The sequence below is a fragment of the Drosophila melanogaster genome, chromosome 3L (assembly GCF_000001215.4).
Source record: "Drosophila melanogaster chromosome 3L".
Lineage (NCBI taxonomy): Eukaryota > Metazoa > Arthropoda > Insecta > Diptera > Drosophilidae > Drosophila > Drosophila melanogaster.
This window is the reverse complement of record NT_037436.4, coordinates 5,161,757-5,179,811: the sequence shown is the minus strand read 5'-3', so window position 1 is coordinate 5,179,811 and position 18,055 is coordinate 5,161,757. Positions and strand designations below refer to the sequence as shown.

General features: G+C 38.2%; 1 protein-coding gene across 8 annotated transcripts in view; it reads left to right on the top strand.

Annotated features, from left to right (window-relative positions):
* The window catches only part of shep (alan shepard), a 122,124-nt gene that overhangs the window by 98,133 nt on the left and 5,936 nt on the right, over window positions 1-18,055 (top strand). For 2 of the 8 annotated variants that reach the window (NM_001259707.1, NM_168111.4), the window contains 7 exons: window positions 9,372-9,625; window positions 11,510-11,568; window positions 12,753-12,844; window positions 15,837-15,978; window positions 16,109-16,467; window positions 16,663-16,845; window positions 17,202-17,356. In NM_001259707.1, the coding sequence (NP_001246636.1) occupies window positions 9,372-9,625; window positions 11,510-11,568; window positions 12,753-12,844; window positions 15,837-15,978; window positions 16,109-16,467; window positions 16,663-16,845; window positions 17,202-17,345 (1,233 nt within the window). In that variant the 3' untranslated portion in view covers window positions 17,346-17,356. Of the gene's footprint in view, window positions 1-9,371; window positions 9,626-11,509; window positions 11,569-12,752; window positions 12,878-15,836; window positions 15,979-16,108; window positions 16,468-16,662; window positions 16,846-17,180; window positions 17,357-18,003; window positions 18,045-18,055 lie in introns of all 8 variants that reach the window. The other 6 variants (NM_001274509.1, NM_001169879.2, NM_168112.4 and 3 more) reach the window with 5 other exon arrangements.

Below are 18,055 nucleotides of genomic sequence, written 5' to 3'. Positions count from 1 at the left end.
CCCCTTTTGATTTTCCCAGTCCCCATTGAACAGTTCAATTAGGTTGAAAATCTGTTGGAGGGGGCTTTTCACCTTAGTAAATGTTGTTGTCCCTCCTAATTTGCACTAAATGGAGAAACAAAGCCTGTCACTTCACTATCTCCCTTTACCGTCCTCTTGGTGCGACACTATATCCCTCATTTCGACGACCCCCTTAAAACGTTAGTAGCCTGACCAAAAAACCACTTAGCGAAAGAGAGAGGGGGATAGTTGGGGAGAAAGAGACGGGCGCAGAGCGACAGCCAGCAGAATTTTAGGTTTTGTGCTTGACTTGACTTGCTTTCAGCTAAGTTTTCCTTTTTGTAGCCATATATGGAAAAGCTGTGTGCTGCGCTGAGTGTTCTTAGGGAGGGGATGGAGGGACACACACTTCTGCACTTCCTGTCTGTCACAGAAAGAGACAGACGGTGGCGAACCGAAAGAGACGGAGACTTACTTAAGGGGGAGATGTCAAGAAACCGCTTTGCTTTCTTTTTTGTCAGCTTGCAAATTAAATTTAAATACCCGCATAAAGAAAGAGAAGTCTCGGCGAATGTGTGCGAGTGAGAGAGTGGCCATGGGTTTTTAAGAGGCCACTGTAACTTTTAGCAGCACGAAACGTGTTGTCTTTGTCACTTTTCGGGCTGCCATTGTCCGTGTTTCTATGGCCGTGTGTGTGATTGACACGCCCGTGCAAGTGTGTGTGCACGCGTGTGTGTTTGTGGAGGGCTTTACCTCCCAATAAACCCCGGGCATCATCACCCTCATCCATCTTTTGGAACAGACTCGTGCTCGTGTTTGAGTTAAGTGTTACTTCCGCTACACACGCATTCGTCGAGACTTGATTCATTCATTATTTATGGGAAGAGAGGTGTAATATGGAATGGGAAAAAAACAGTAGGTATTCTTCTCTACATAGGAAAAAAAATATAACTGATCTTAACTAATCTAATAGTTCGATGTCAGAGTACCAAACTCTTTAAAATCTCTTCTATTTCTTTCTTGTCTTAATCATAACTTCTTATTAAATAACAATAAGCTTTTTGAAGTGTTTAAAAGATTTTCCGAATCTCCAAGTTTGAGTAACTGAAATTTTTTGTGTCCGGTGTCAGGTTTGGATTTCTGAACCTAGGCTTATGCATTCCGTGGCATTTTTCTCTGTGCAGTTAAAACTGTTAAAGAGTAAGGGGCAAAACTGAAGCGATTATTTGTTGCTATTTCTCATTGTATCGCCTCGGGCTTAATTCAATTTAAATGCAGCATATTTGTGTTTAATTGGCAGACACCGCTAAAGGGGGGAGATGCGGAATCACCAACATGCATACATACATATATGCTATCCATACTTCCCGCTCTGGGTGTCCAAAACCCACTTGACCATTCTTTAACTGCGGCTTCCGATCACGTTCAACAGCTTTATTTGATTTATTATTTGCAATCGCTATTGCTGGTCACCATCCCTTTCCTACCCCTCTATTTGATTCTTTTTGGCACCCACTCACACTCAGTGGTTTCTGCACGTTGTCACATAAATTATTTTTCACCCAAGTGCAAAAATATGTAAGTTGCCATCTCGCTCTCTGTGATTAGTGGTCATTGCTAATGTGGCAACGTTGGTAAATATCACGCGCCATATATCATGTAATAATAACCCAACAAACATATATCTTATAACAAACATATTTATTTTAAAATCTTTAAAGTTGTATATCCTTTACTCAATGCCCAAATAGCATTCTTTTACAAGACTTGAATATCAATCGACATTTTATCCCATCCCCGCAGATTCAACACGACTCACTTTAATCAGCTGTATACTTTGAATTGAATTAGCATTTGATTGACATGCCCAACTAATTTGATCGCATTATGCCGTTCGTAGGCCACCTTCATTGAGACTGCCATTTTGCTTTTGCCCAGATGCCAATCAAGCTTTAACCTTTCTGCAGAAATGAGTTTCGTATACAAAATTGACAGGAGCAATTATGAGAGATGCCCCCCTGTCCAATCAGGTGGTATTACACCTGGAAATACCGGTGATGTGCCCAGGCGCCCCACTTTGCACAACTCAGTGGGCCTATGGATAACTAACTTTACAAGTTTTTGTCGCAGCAGCAACATGCAAATGTCAAATGCACTTGGCAGGCAGACTTGATGAACTTTGGCTTTAGATTAGCAATTTGCAGTTTCATCATTGATGGAGGATGAGTACAGGAGATACTTTTTATGGTACCCCCTTTAATTTTTGCATAAGCCTTCGGGGGGAATTCGAGAAGAAGTGGCTGCAACAGCTGCAGAATTCATCAGTAGCTTCCATTAATATTCCATTTCCTGCTAAAAGCTTCAATTAAAATCTTATTTACTTGCTGCTGTCCATTCCACCTACACAAGGAGCAACAACAAGAACTCTGGCTCAATCATACACTCAATTAATGCTAAAATTTATTATGCCAACAGACAATCGCTTTGGAGACCTGCAGACCTTCGGCCCCCCAAGAGCAGACGAGCGGGTCTCTTAACCCCACAATAACCCCCTTCACTTTCCCTAACAAGCTGTCTGGCCAAGTTCCATATACTATATATACACGCATATATATATGTACATATATACCATTTTGTTGCCCCTTGTTGGACTAATCGCGCTAAAATGTTTTTACTGTTCCATTTCGGCGATAAATTTATTGTTGTACCGTCCTGTCCCTCTCCAACCAGTCATGCTCTCTCTTTCCTTTTGAATAGGTCGTCCCTCTTTCACCTTTCGTATCGATAAATGTTTATCAGAATGGCGTGTTATCTTTGTCAGTTGGCTGAAGCAATGGCAATCAGTGCAAAAGGTTGAGAAACAACTGGTTCTGTCTGATTATGAATATTAGAACAGCGCTTTTGATGACGCATTTTCCATTTCGGTTTTAGCTCGCAATCGATATGGCGTTTCTTATCGTCTGTTGCTCATTTGGTCAATGGGTTATGATTTAATGGCCCTAATCACGCATGTGATAGAAATGGAAAGTCGTCAGATTGGAAATACCCTTAGAGCTTTTACTTTATTTCTTAGCTATATGCTTACCTTTTAGTTGTTAAGTGGTTGTGAATCATAAATAATGATCATTCATACACTGCTTCACCTCCATTCAATGTGATTATTTCTCTACTTTGAAATTCTTTCATGTAAGAAACGCATTTTGCCATCTTCGGGTTCTTGACTCATCGCTTCTGGGTTCTTTTCCCTCTAAATGCCAAGATGCATTGTCCGTTTTCTCCCCAGCTTCTTGCATTGGGCTGTCCACTCAATTGAGTTATCTGCTTTAATTCAATAAATTTATTGCATTTTATTGTGAGACTGTCGCCAAGTGGCTGCTGCTGAGTTGAAAGTCTGGGTCCCGTCGTCTGCTCCTCATATATAGTACATATATTCCGCATATTTGCGTAGGCCCCGCATTGACTGCCACCCACTCGATGGATCCAACCGACTGCTGCATTCATGTACTATATGTATATCTGTCGTATCTGTATCTCGAGCTATTCGAGAGTATCTGGCGTTGACATGAAATTTAAACTGCGACCCATTGTCGGGTTACACACACATTTTCCCTCGGTCGGCCCGGCACATTTCAATATCAAAACTCAGACATGACTTTTGCTATCTGCCAGATACTTTTCCCGTCTGCTTTTTCTCTCTGTGTGTGTGTGTGTGCAACAAAATGTTTGCGGTTAACTTGGATAGTGAAAATGCGGTATAATCGAGGGGACGGACGTAGAGTAGCATTTCCAGTGTACACAAGCGTAGTCAACATTTGTGGCTTTTATTATCATTGTGATTATGGTTTCAAAAGGGGCGTATGTACCTACAATTTTATTTGCTGATATAGTAATGATTGAAAAATATTTAAATTGGCAAAACATATATAATAATAACATACAAGAGGATTACAATTTAGAAATGATCGTTTTGTAATAACAAATGCAAAGTACACATAAATAACCAGCTTGTAAAGGTTTTCAACCGAAATAAGATACATCTTCTACAACTGCTTATAAAATGTATCTTTGAGTTCCATCGCCTCTTCTCTTTCCTTCAAGTGAATGAGCACGTGCTCATTGCGACTTCCAATTTAAGATAATACCGCACCAAAAAGGAAAAAGAAGTAGAAAACCTGCTCAACCTTTTCCGAATCACGTAGAACAAACACAGAAACCTTTCCGCTTGATTAAAGTCTTTGCTCTCATGGCATTCCAATCCGTTCTTTACCCCCTTTTTGGGGTCACAATCAGAGGTTCTGAGAGTTTCCCTTTGATTAGATATCCAAAATTATGCAAATTAATATGCATACATACATTTCATCAAGAAAAAGGCTTTACAAGACCGCAGTGAAATGCAAAATTTGTCAACAATTTTTCCCATCTCGCTATTTATATTTATTATTCAAATAAAACGCAAAACAAAGCGAAATTTATTTTAAAAATAAAACAAAGTGAAAACAATGCAAATTTGTGTCAGCCAATAAACTCGCAGTGTTGGCAAAACGAATTGAACGAAAAAACCTAGGAAAACCAGAAAGGAAAACAGCCACTTTTCATATAGTGTCAATTTAAAAGTCAACAATGTGGCAATAACTGGGATTCAATAGAAAAAAAAAAAACAATTGGTTGCAAACACAAAAAATTGAAAACAAAAATTGACTTTATTTCTTATTTTTCAATATAATCGTTGTTTTAATATTGCTGTGCACGATGTACACACCCACATGCATTATTAAATATACATCATATATGAATATATTTTAATATAAATAATTTAAGAAACGAATTGTTTAAACTGCGCCAAGAACATGTATTTATAAACGTGAACTTGAGTTCGTATTTATGAGGTCACTAGAAACTGCATACGATTTCTTGGAAGAAACTCATAAATTTCATTGATTACAACCTTATCGCGATGATTATAAAAGTTTGCTGGCAACTCTTTTCAGCCCCTCTTTATTTTGAAGGTCGGGACTAATAAACTTTTTTTTCCGTCTGCTAAAACAAAAGAACAAAGAATATGTCGTTAACCTGCTAGAAAAAGTGCTGCCTACAATTTGAAATTGAAATTCCTTGTCAAAATGGAATTATTGCATATAAAGCGTTTTTTTTTCTTGCTTTTTGATGGTGGAACTAGGAAATTTCATAAATTCTTTTTTTTCCGAGTAAAATTCCACCTGCAGATAATTCGAAATTCCTTGCCATTGGCATGTCAAAAATATTTGCAGAGCCAAAAGCTGCCCTCCTAACCTCCACAAAACCCTGGCATGACTTGCTTCGATTATTGGGGAGCGGGGGAGAAAATCTCATGCCACACACCCCACTAGAATTTTTCTGGGCGGTTTCTGCTGACTGTTATCTGACGCCTAACATTTCCTTTCCAGCGGCAAATGAATCCATCTACCCGTCTATCATTTTCATGCCAGCTTCCACAGTTGTGTGGGCGCCCGAAACGCATTTAATTTATATAAGTCACGTGAGAGACATTTTTTATGTGGCTTTCGGCAAGGAGCAAGCAGCAACGAGCAGCAAAAACCCTCCCCAATCAGAGAAAAAGCCGGATTTGGTTGCCTTGATTTGATGAGTTTTGCAACCCTCATCCCAAAGGGGTTTTCTACGAAAAGTGAAATCCGCTCAGGCAATACACAATCGCCTCGAAGAATTGTAAGCGGACACGCAGCTAGCTCTAATTTGATTCCCCATAATTCCCCACAATTTCACATTGGGTCAATGGCCAGTTGGGCACTACTTCTGGGCTGGCTCTTTCGTTTTTGGCTTGATTTCAACCTACATACATATGCTAACCAATTTTGACAGGCTGGCAAGCATTTGGACAAATAATATCTGTCACTAATCATGACGGAGTGGATTTATGCGACAACTGATTTAGTGACTGAAAATGAGTGCACTCCGTATTTCGTATGCGTCTTTGGTCTTTGCATTTTGATTTATTAGTCAAGGCCCCTGATGGAAATGGGAAGGAGGGGGGGGGGGGGGTCGAAGGGGGCTCTGGGACCCCTCCGAAGAAAGCCAAGAGAAGACTGCGTTCGGCTTAAGTGAATAATATATTTTATGGGTGGCGCTCATGTCGTGGAGACATCATAAATCAAACAAAAGTCCATTTGGTATTTCACACTTCTGGCACGTGACTCTTTCAAGCGGATATCCAAAGATCTTTCGGTTTCAGTTTCTCGGAATGTTTTTTGGCCTTATTGTGGCTAATAATTGTTGATGGCTTCTTAATGGCGATGCATGGAGAAGATGTTGTGATTGAAATCGGAGTGGCAGTATTCACTGAAAATGAAACTTGTCAAGTGTTTGAATGCTACGTTTTTGAAGAAAAGTAATTAATTAATTTAAAGTAATTAATTAATAATTTTAATTTAAGGCAACTTTTTGTATTCAACTATTTTATCTTAAACCTCTGAACATTTTGGAGCATAAAACTGAAAATACCAGCTGACGACTATCTTCATAATCGATTTATAAGCGACTGTAAGCTCCAAGTTCCCCCCACTAAAATAGTTTCCTTACGTCCCTCCGACCCATTCTAAAAGTCCGTAAACACCCATTTCCAGTGAAAACCAATTGGAAGAAGAACAAACGAATAGTCATAAGTTCAGGCCATTAACAATTGCGTGTTCTGCCATCGTCATCGTCATCGAATGGAATCGACGACGACATCACTTTATATCATTTCATTCCATTCCAATTCATTTCATTTCATTTGTGTCCCATCGCTGCCGGAGCGGGCAATCAAAAAGTTGAGCTTATGCCATTAAATTGTATTTTTAGTTTGTTTCGCTGCCGCTTCGTGCAAATGCAATAAATAAGTAAACAAATTAAATGCGCATAAATAACAGCGGAGCGGCAAAGAGGTTAACATATCCCAACTACCGTGCTAATGTGCATAAACTTTTGCTCAAATACAGTTGGCCAAAGTCTGGGGAGACACGTGTGGGCCACAAAAATCATGTGGAAAGCATGAGAAACATGTAGAAAATAATAGCTAGCGAAACAGGCAGCAAAACGAAGGACAAGATAACTTATTTAAAAGCGAAAAACCGCGCAGATTTCGCAGCGTGAAATTTTTTGCAAATGACGCAATTTTTTTTTGCCAAAACAAAAAAAAATGTAAACAAAAAATACAAAAAACTAGAAAAAAAAGCTAAGCCGACGAGCAGAAAAAATTGAATAAAATAAAAAGCCAGCCAAGTTGTCGTTTGCTCACTTTGGCCTGACACACATAAGAATACATAGATAGACCACCACAAAACATATATTATGTACATAATATATAGTATACAATTTGCGATTGTTCGTCGTTGCTGTGCGCATAAAATTATTAGAACGATATAATTTCATTATCAGACAAGCGACGATGAGGCCGCGAGCTGAAAGTGAAGAGAGAAAAGTTCATTGGCACACAGGGCGTATGAGTGTTGGCTTAAGTATTTTCGCACACTCACTCACTCACTCATTTCGGGGTTTCGCACACACAGCGGCAGATAAACAATTGCTGACTACAAAAACTGCTGGCTGAATTTATTATTTAATTATGTTTTGCATGCGAGAAGAAAGGAAGCTATTTCATAGCTAAAACTGTACAAAATGTATCTTCCAGATTGCGAGACCTTGTGGAGTAACTTAACGAGTTTTGGGAGTCAAAGTTTATTTGGACTTGGCCCAGAGAGATAGCAAACGAGTAGGGTTTTATGATTTGTGTTGGTTGTTTGCTTGCCGACGCGTGACATTCACGTCTGAATATAAAGCGGAAAAAAGAATGTACAGCAGGAAACATGTGTGAAGTACATTTGAACAGGCAAAAGCAGAGTTCTCATGGAAATTAAGTATACGACCCGTGTATCGCTATCATTTGAAATTTGTTAAAAATATTTGTGTTGGAAATTTCAAAAAGACATTTATAACAGAAAAGCCAAAAGATGCGAACAAAGGTTTTTCAATTTTTCTATACATAACTGCTCGCTTTATTTTACCTTCAAATGGCATTTCATTTCCAAACAATAGCGAGAGTAAATAACATATTTCGTATACTGTGAAAATCAAATTAATACTTGCAACAAACAAATTAAAAGTGGAGTTTTATATGTAAAGCCTCACTTGATTTTTATCACCTCTGGGGATTTAGATTTTTTCAAAATCAAATTGTTTTACCGACGGAAGTATTAGCCCTAAGAGAAGGGGCAACATGACACGGATCAATTAGCGAGAACTTTTCAACCCGAATTCAGTGGCTTTCATGCAAATGGATTTTGCGGCCGGCTAAAAAGTTTTCAAAGCCCACAAAACCTTTATTCGCCGCCTGAAACAATGGAAAAAATCCGAACGAGAAATGCCTCGCTTGATTTTCAGTTTGCAATTTTTGCAGAATTTGCAGTGGAACAGTGTTTTTTGTTGTTGTGGTCTGCATATTTTAGCATTTCCCGCTGCTGCTGCTCTGCTGTGCGAATAAACTAATGTTTTTGGCAAATTTTCAAAAATGTATCAATGGCAAAGTTTGTTGGACTTTTTTTTTTTTGTGCGCTTGTATGAGTGCGGAGCCATTGTTTGTTGCATACAAATTTTATAGATTTTCAACGCCTTCGACTGCAGCTGCCAAATATCCTGCAGCCTTATATGCAAAGCTCGAGCTCCACATCCTTCGACTTTATTCGTGTCCCTCTGGCACATGTGTGGCATTTTAAGTGAAAAACGCCATCGTCATGCCTGTCGTCAGCATGCCAATGTGCCTGTCTCTTTCTTCCCGTGCATCTGCCACACTACCGCTCTCTTTCTGCATTCTTCCTCACCTCCGTTTTGGGTCTCTATCTATCTGGCTGGCTGGCTATCGCCATCTCTATCCATTGTGTGGGCCAAGCAGCATTCAATAACTTCGAATGGCAGCTATTCCAGTTGGAATTTCAATAAAAATACTTGCACTGCCTTCAGTGTTCGCTACTCCGCTCCCAATCTATGGATTGTTGGAGCCAAATCGCTTAATATTATCGACATACTTTTGCTCTATACATTTTAATATTGCCTACAGCTGTGGGCTGCTCGAATGTATGGAGTGCTTTGACCATCTAACGTTTGTGTTTCCGCACAAGTAGTATTCATTTAAAATGGTGATGGTAATGCATATTTGGGGATATTACCGAACCACTTTGAGGACCAATTGAAATGTATTTGGAATATACATATGGGAAAACACCAAAAGGTGAATACGTATCAAAGGATAAATCATTGGAAATATTTTTAATGAATATGTATAAGATCATATTTATTGCGTAATCAGTTACTAAAACCATTTTTTTTGTTCTCATTCTTTGCAGTACGGTCAGCGAGTGCCGACGGCAGCCTCACCGAGCAACACCAACTCGAGCAGCTCCTCGAACACTGGCTCCCAGAGCGGCACCCTGAGCACCAGCCTGAGCAACACGACGAACACCAACACGAACATGGGTCCCAACGGCACGGTACAGAATCAGAACCAACAGGGCGGCGAGCAGTTGTCCAAGACAAATCTCTACATTCGCGGTCTGCAGCAGGGCACAACCGACAAGGATCTAGTTAATATGTGTGCACAGTGAGTACAGCCAGGACATCAACATAACATATCTGAATGGGCTTCCAAAAAAAAAAAAAAAAAACAAAACAAGAAGGAAGCTGCAACCCATTCAACCACTTTGATTGCCATTCAAATCAGATTCAGGCTACGATATGGATGCAATCAAGCCACTCAGTGATTTGTGCCTGTGCCTGTGCTTGCCCTGCGGTTTTGTATCTTGTCTCAGCGGTCCACATATCACATTAAATTGCATTATATCTGGGCACACAGCTCCCTGCGTCAGGCCATTATGCAAATTCATTTTAATTGTTTTTGCAGCTCGGGGCTTTTACTGGCCTGCCATAGATTTGCTAAATAAATTTGCCTTCGAGCAAACCATGCAGAAATGATGTTGCCTTTGAGCTAGAAGCATCTACATCTTGTTTTAATTGAACGTTTATAATGATATTTGCTTGTGGAGTAATTCTGATGCTTTCATAAATTTAAGATTCAGTTTGGATCTCGAAGTACCCACCACTATTAATTTGAAAAGCTGTGTAAATAAATTGTTCTGCCATCCCCAAAATGTTTGTATCCGTTTTTCGATCCTGAATACATTTGTAAAATTGAAATATATTCGCTCCTTTCTTTCGTTGTCTGAGCAGTATCTTTCGGATACGTTTGTATCTTTGGTGTCACATCATGGCATACGAAATGCCATCCATACGAAATGAACTAATTTCAAATGTATGTGACTGACTATTGATTTGCCCAACCTCAGAATGATGTGGTGTGTGTTTTTGAGACGGATCGGAACCCGAAATCCATTTCCATCCGCTCCACCACTGCCGCCCCCCCCCCACCCATCTGCTAATGAGCGGCTTAGCCTCAGTCCATTCCGCTTGGTTGCGTTTCCATAAAAGCACCCCGCGTCCTTTGTATCCTTTGCCCGGAAAAGTAACCCCCAAAAAAGCAGCCACCCCTGACCTTCTTGATGGACGAGGCCAATTTTCTGCAAACTAAACAAAATCCACTAATTAGTGCGCACGCTTTATCAAAATTATTTTTTTCGGTATCCAAAAAAGGAAATCATTTTGTGGTGTACGAACAAACTTATTATTATATGTGTATTACGCATACGCACTGTTGGCCAATGCTTGTGTGCATACGAAAATAACTTATTTTGCGGCGTCACAGGAACATGCAAACCAAACGAAATGGCAGGGCTCCAATTCCACTCGTCGTAAGTCAAGTAATTAAATTGAAGGCTAATTTATTTTGCTTCTTTTTTACCGCGGACGGGGTTCATTCTCCTCCTCTGCAGGCAATCAAAATAAGCGGCTTATTACTAGGAGCTAGTGGTGGTGCGGGGGGCTTTAATGTTATTATGACTATGTATTTATGAGTCGGTGGGCAGGGGGGGGGGCACTAGTAGTGTAACTAAGAAGATATCGATTTTATTTCAGCCGACAGTCAAAGGGGCATTTACACACGGACTAAGTCAATTATTATGCCAGGCTCAAATGAGCAAAGTAACGCCACAGGAGTTGGGGAAAAGATAGCCAAAGGGTTGTGAGAATTTCCATTGCCTACTTTGGCGCGCACGAGCATAAAAATTGCATTTTAATGACACTTTAATTGCTTACGGTAAGGTAAACTCGACCCAATCAGGACGAACTAGCAAGCTACCAAACTGTGAAAAACCAGACCCCCTGCTCCTTAAAAAATAACAAGAATACATTGTGGCACGTGGCACCAGGCGCACGCACACTTCGACACCCTGAGAGACATGAATGTGTTTATAATCTGATTATCCTTTTTCCACTCTTTGCAATCGTTGTCATGCAACACCATTTCCCATTGTCCATTCGAAGCGGAATGCTATTTAACCCACCTGTGTCTCTTCTTGTTTACAACTTTCAGATACGGAACAATTATATCAACCAAGGCTATTTTAGATAAAACAACAAACAAATGTAAAGGTATTTTTTTCTTCACCATTCTCATCATTATTTTATTTATGTGTGTTTTTGTATAAGAATTATTAGTATGTGTTTATGTAAAAAAAAAAAAAAAAAAAACAAAAAAGATATCCAAAAGAAACGCAAGAAAAGAAATTGTAAACAAACCAAAAACTGAAATTTCATTGATTTTTTAAGTACCTCTTAGTTGGCTTATAAATGCTGAGTGCTCTTGGAAAAATTCTTTAATTCATTTTTTTTTTTACTTTTGATTAATCAGCATTTGCACTTTTTGATATTATCAGTTTCTTACTGATTTACTCAAACATTTCAAAGAACACTCGGCATTCTCTTTTCTTTTTTTAAGTAATCACAACTTATTGCTTGTTCGTTATCGTGTGTAGATTCATTTCGTTTCAATATGTAAAATTATACTTTGAAATTAAAATTTTCCAAATAAGAAATTGGCATTTAGCAGTTTGTACTTCATTTTCTTCTACTGTTTTTGAGTTTTTCAGTTTGATTCCTGATCATTTCACAATCGTGTCATTCATGCATTTCACTCTACTATTACGAATACTATCTGCTACTGATGCACTTAACTAATGCTAATAATAATGATAACGATAATGTGTAAATACGCCAATAACTGAACAATCTGTAAAAATAGTAAATCTATCAAAGACTGCTCTCTATAAATGTGTGTGCGTGTATCGATATAAATATATTTTTATTGAGTACTTTTTCCACTTGCGTTTGGACTCCATTTTTTTTGTTAGTGCTTAAGTTTATTTAAATTAATTATTAATTTAATTTTCACCCGTTTTTTTTCTTCTACTCCTCTTTTCTTGTTGAACGAATATTTTGTTTTTGTTCGATTTTGTTTTTGTTGCACGTGACCCGATGCGAAAATTCGCCATTTTTTTCGGTTCTTTATTGAATTCAATTTCAATTTTCGATTTGTGTGCCAACCAAATATTGGAATATAAATAAACATATTTTCCTCTCGCTCTCTTTCTCGCTCTGTTTCTGCAAATATATTTATATATATATTTATACATGCAATTAAAAAAAATAAAAATAAAATTCCTCCCCCCACCCGCAACACACAAAAACAAACAACAAAAAAAAAAAAAAAAAAACAAATATATAAACAAAAACAAAACCAACAACGAAAAACAAAAACAAAATATGCTTTTTTGCAGGTTACGGCTTCGTCGACTTCGAGCAGCCAGCCTTCGCCGAGTGCGCCGTAAAAGGATTGCAGGGGAAGGGCGTGCAAGCTCAGATGGCCAAAGTGGGTATCTGGGTGCTTCATAGGCCGGCCATTGTACGTTTGTTTGCATGCAAGTAATACTCACCCCACACACCGCAAAATGCCCAAACCCCCCCCCCCTCTTCCGGAAAAACCCAGTGGTTCCCATTCTTCCCAAACTCCAAACCGAAAGATCCACCGCCCCTTAGTCATTCCTGCATTTCGTTTATTGTGTGTACTGACCCCTCAGTTGAATTTTCCATCTTTTATTATTTTCCCTTTGTTAAGGCTTAAATTAGTTTTTATTTTTTAATTAAACCCCAGTATTCGTGCCAAAAAAACAAAGTACCTAAGAACATTATCATCTTAGATGATTGTATCTTGCAACCAGGCTTATAAGAAATGAAATCTTATTTATATTTTATTTTGCGTTTATATAAGTTTTACACATTTCGGCGGCGTTGTTATATGCATAGATACAGGAGCCTAAAAATTAAGTGGGTTTCCACTTCCTGAGAATATTCATATTCTCAAACTTACAAACTCAGAAGGCGTCAAAATTATATATATATACATATCTTCTCACACCGCAGGGTGTGCATTTCTTTATTTTACTTATCTTTGTTTTATAACTTCCCACCCTAGAACCCAAATCCGATAACCCCTATGCCAAAACCCAACCTCTAGTTCGTAGTGTTGTTCCAAAAACTCTCTTTGTATAACCGTTTGTCGTATACCAAAAACCACACATAATATCTCTATATATAACCTACTATATAGACGAAAACATATTTCTAGAAAACCTCAAAACATTTTTAGATTTCAAATTTTCCTTTTTTTTTTTTAAATCTTTCTTTTCATAGAGGTAGTTCAATTGATAGCGTAAAACATATTTTTAGTAATATTTTTCGATTTCAATTGGGAATAAATGCATTTATTTATGGCATTAGTTAGTTATGAAACTGAAAGTCATAAAATAAATAATCCTTCTCTTTAATCTTCCTTTAGCAGTTGATATATGAACCCCAAAATAATGACATTAAGTGAGAACAATTAAAGTTTTTTAGCAGACTTGTTTGGTAAATTAATTGCATTAAGAGTATACAGTACGGGTATATTTATAGTTTAGTGTAAACATATTCTCCATAAGGTATTCGACCAAATATAGAATGCAGTACATCCAATGGAAAACCCGATTAATATCATCATTATCTAGCTAAGGCCCTATTCATCAAGGTAGACTTCGAATTTGGGTACACATTATATAATTTGAGTTTTATTTCTTATAAAATGCGGGTATTAAAAAGAAATCATATTAGAAAAATCATGTTTTCATACAAATAATGTGTTTTTTATTTAATGTATTCGTTTCTTCGCCTATATAGAAACAATTAACTGAAGTATCTTAAGTTGTTAGGCAATTCTTTAAATATTTTTTAGTGATATATTGTAGCTTAAAACGTAAATGGGAAATTGGGCTTTAGACGCTAAATTTAAGTAGCTTTTAGTGAAATTTATCAGAAAATTAAGTAGATATAGTTACATTTAAACTGTATCTTTTCTATCCCCGATTTAAGTTATAGATCAAATTGTAAACAACCCAAATATAGAAGTGGTAAATCCTTATCAATAATTAGCAGCCATTTACAGCGATTTACGGATGCTGGAATCCGGTATCAATTTAAATATTTCCATTCATCCGAGCATATTAATTTGTATACAAATCGAAAAGTTTTTCATTTAAAGAGCTTAGCAACTTTGTTCACTCCCCCCTCTCGGTAGCTTTTTTCAACTTTATAATCCGATGGCATTAAAAAGGCTCATTAAAAATTATAGACAACAACATAAAGGAAAGTTTGCTGTATAAACAAAACACAGACAACACGTATTTGCGTAGGCATTAATGATTGTAATCTAGAATTGAACAACACTGACACAAAATAGAAACAGTACAACTAGCGTATAACTCTCTTCATATCTGATATTCTATATATTGAATCTGTATATTCAACTGTATAAACTGTATACTCGTATTTTGAAGTTATAGCCAGCCAAGTATATAACCAACCTCTACTACTTCAACCTACTACAAAGTTTGTTGTTTGAGTACGCAAATTGCTACAAACCTGTGCCGGCCAAAAATCAAACCAAAAACCAAATACAATTTAAACTCTAAGTATAACATCAAACAGATCTCATTAAATTCTAAGACATAATTACTGAGCAGGTATTTAACTTAGTTAAGCATTCGAGATGGCAAATCATGCTGTATTACTATAGATACTAAATGGTAATTTTTTTTTTACACTTAAATTATCTGTAAATCGATCAGAGCAGGTTAAGAAATCGGAAATATCGAATTTGTTAATCGGAAAGTGAATTTTCGCAGAGTAGCATATCTATGGTACCATCAATGATTACCATCTCTTATTAAGAATTGTTGAGGGCAAGAACAACACTTCATCTTCGAGGGGGTAACGTTTTCATAGGTCTACTTTTTAATAAGGTATTATCCGATAAGTCTGAGGCATTACATAACATCCACACCCACACACAAACACCTTCGCCAGAGTCAGGCACACTTAACACTCCCACTAACACACTGACAACAGACAAACAGTCCAAAAAGAGTTGACAACAGAAACATTTTTGGCAAGCAACTTGAATATTTACTAATGACAAAATCTCTACGTTCTTAATTTCTCTACTCCCCTCTCTCTCTCGAAATAAAAAAAAAATAAAAATTAAACAAACACACACAATCGAAACAACATCACAAACACAACACACACACAACCAAACCACACACATCAAAATGCATACGCACAACCAATAAAATACACATGCTTACGCCAATTGCTTTTGTGTAACGTTAATTTGTGTGAAACCGAAACAAACAAACCGAAATCCACCATCGAATCCAACAAACCAATTTAAATCGATTCAATTTCAACAACACCCGACCGTCCACAATCAACAATCAACAACACCACACCACCCTGATCTGACCCAATTGCATACAACAACCACACAGCAACAGGAACAGGATCCCACAAATTTGTATATTGCAAATTTGCCGCCCCACTTCAAAGAAACTGATCTGGAGGCAATGCTATCGAAATACGGACAAGTTGTTTCGACCAGAATATTGCGTGATCAGCAGATGAACTCCAAGGGTGAGTAAATATGGTTCGCAAACACGGTTTCCATTATTGAGCCTCTAATTAATTCAATTGGCCACCGTGTTTGTGGGTTCTTTTTAATGATCAATGAATTTTAACTAATATATCGTTATTTTTCGCTTAGGCGTTGGCTTTGCCCGCATGGAGAGTCGCGAGAAGTGCGAGCAAATCATTCAGATGTTCAATGGTAACACAATACCGGGTGCCAAAGATCCCCTGCTGGTTAAGTTTGCCGATGGCGGACCGAAAAAGAAGAATCTCTTCAAGACGCCCGATCCGAATGCGCGTGCGTGGCGTGACGTCTCCGCGGAGGGGATTCCCGTGGCCTACGACCCCACAATGCAGCAGAATGGAGTCAGCGTGAACGTGGGCACACCCATCGGAGTGCCCTACTCCCGCTTCAGCGCCCCCCAGGTGGGTGGCTATCCAGTGGCCGGCTCCCAATGGATTCCGGGTTACATGATGACTCAGGTAGATGATCAGGTGAGTAGTGGATATACATCCATTATGGGTGTATTTGACACTGGACTGAATTGCATGACTGAAAACTGTCGATTATGGATGATTTATTTACCATTTGTTTTGGTCGATTTATAATGCTTATTGCGGTTTTCAACTTATGCTTCAGTCCAGTGTCATGTGGGATTAATAAGAGCTTTAAAAATGTATTTCAATTAGACTTCGTATTCTCCACAGTACATGCAGATGGCAGCTGCCCCTCCGCTGGGAGTAACCTCATACAAACCGGAGGCGGTTAACCAGGTGCAGCCCCGTGGCATCTCGATGATGGTTAGCGGTGATACGGGCGTGCCATATGGAACAATGATGCCTCAGTTGGCCACCCTGCAGATTGGCAACTCTGTAAGCCATCGATCTCTGATCTCCTCCCGAAAGTCGAGACTTTTTCTTTCAGATTTCCTTGATTAGAGGCAGATATACACATGGTTGTAGTAGAATACACATGTTTATATCTGCTGGAATCCTTGTCGATTGAAAAGAAAGAAAAATAGTCCGAATCCATACGAATATTCTCAGTGCGGGCTGTGTATAATAAATATTAAATGTTGAGACCTAATTTGTACTTTTTCTACTCCTTTCTTTTATTCCAATTAATTTCCTCTTATTTTGTATTGCGATTCCTTTTCGAATTTTTATTTTTATTTATTTTGCGTTTTTATTTTCGGTTTATTTTATAGAACTTTTCTCCATCGTTACAGTATATTAGTCCAACTTATCCATATTATGCACCACCACCAACTATTATACCAACAATGCCAATGACAGATTCCGAACAGGCTAGCACAGCTGCATCACCCGACGAGGCATACACACAGTATCCACATCAAGCCGCTCCCAAATAGGTCTTCGCGAGGTGAGTGAAGTCTTCTCAGCTACTGTCTTCTCTCTGTTCCTGTCTCTGTCACAGTCCTACAGGATTAACATTTCTGTTTGCTTCTCAATCTCTGGCCACGTTTCCCACAAAATAAAATCCTTAGATCGAATTTTGTTTACTTGAACCTTATTGCTCATGTTAACTGAAACGTGTATGATAAGTAAAAAAACAAGGTTCAAGTTCAAAATTATTCGCTTAATTGCTGTTTAACTGCGTTTACCAACACTGCCTTGCATGTGAACTTTCTGCTTTTAGAGCTCTCGTACTTTCAATTATTCGCGTCCCGTTCACCCTTAAACAAAAGCATCTAAGTCACCCAATTTCATTTGCATTTACTGAGCTTTACCTTAAAAACTTCAAGGCTTCATCGTTTCTTTTAACACTTAAACACGCTTACCAACACTGCACCTTCAAACAACACAAAAAACACTTAAATTGACTATCATCGGCTTCATGTGTTTTGTGTGCTCTGCTTGTTGTTGCTTGCCTGTTTGCTTCAGATCTGTTCATTACCGATACTTTTAAAACAATTCACTAAATACTAAACAAATATATTTTACTTATTTTCTTACCAAATTTCTGCGGCTTCTTTTTGATACAACAACATGGCTCTCTTTCTTATATAGTATAGGTACTAAACAGTCTATTCACTGGTAACCCATACTAGGTAAACATCAT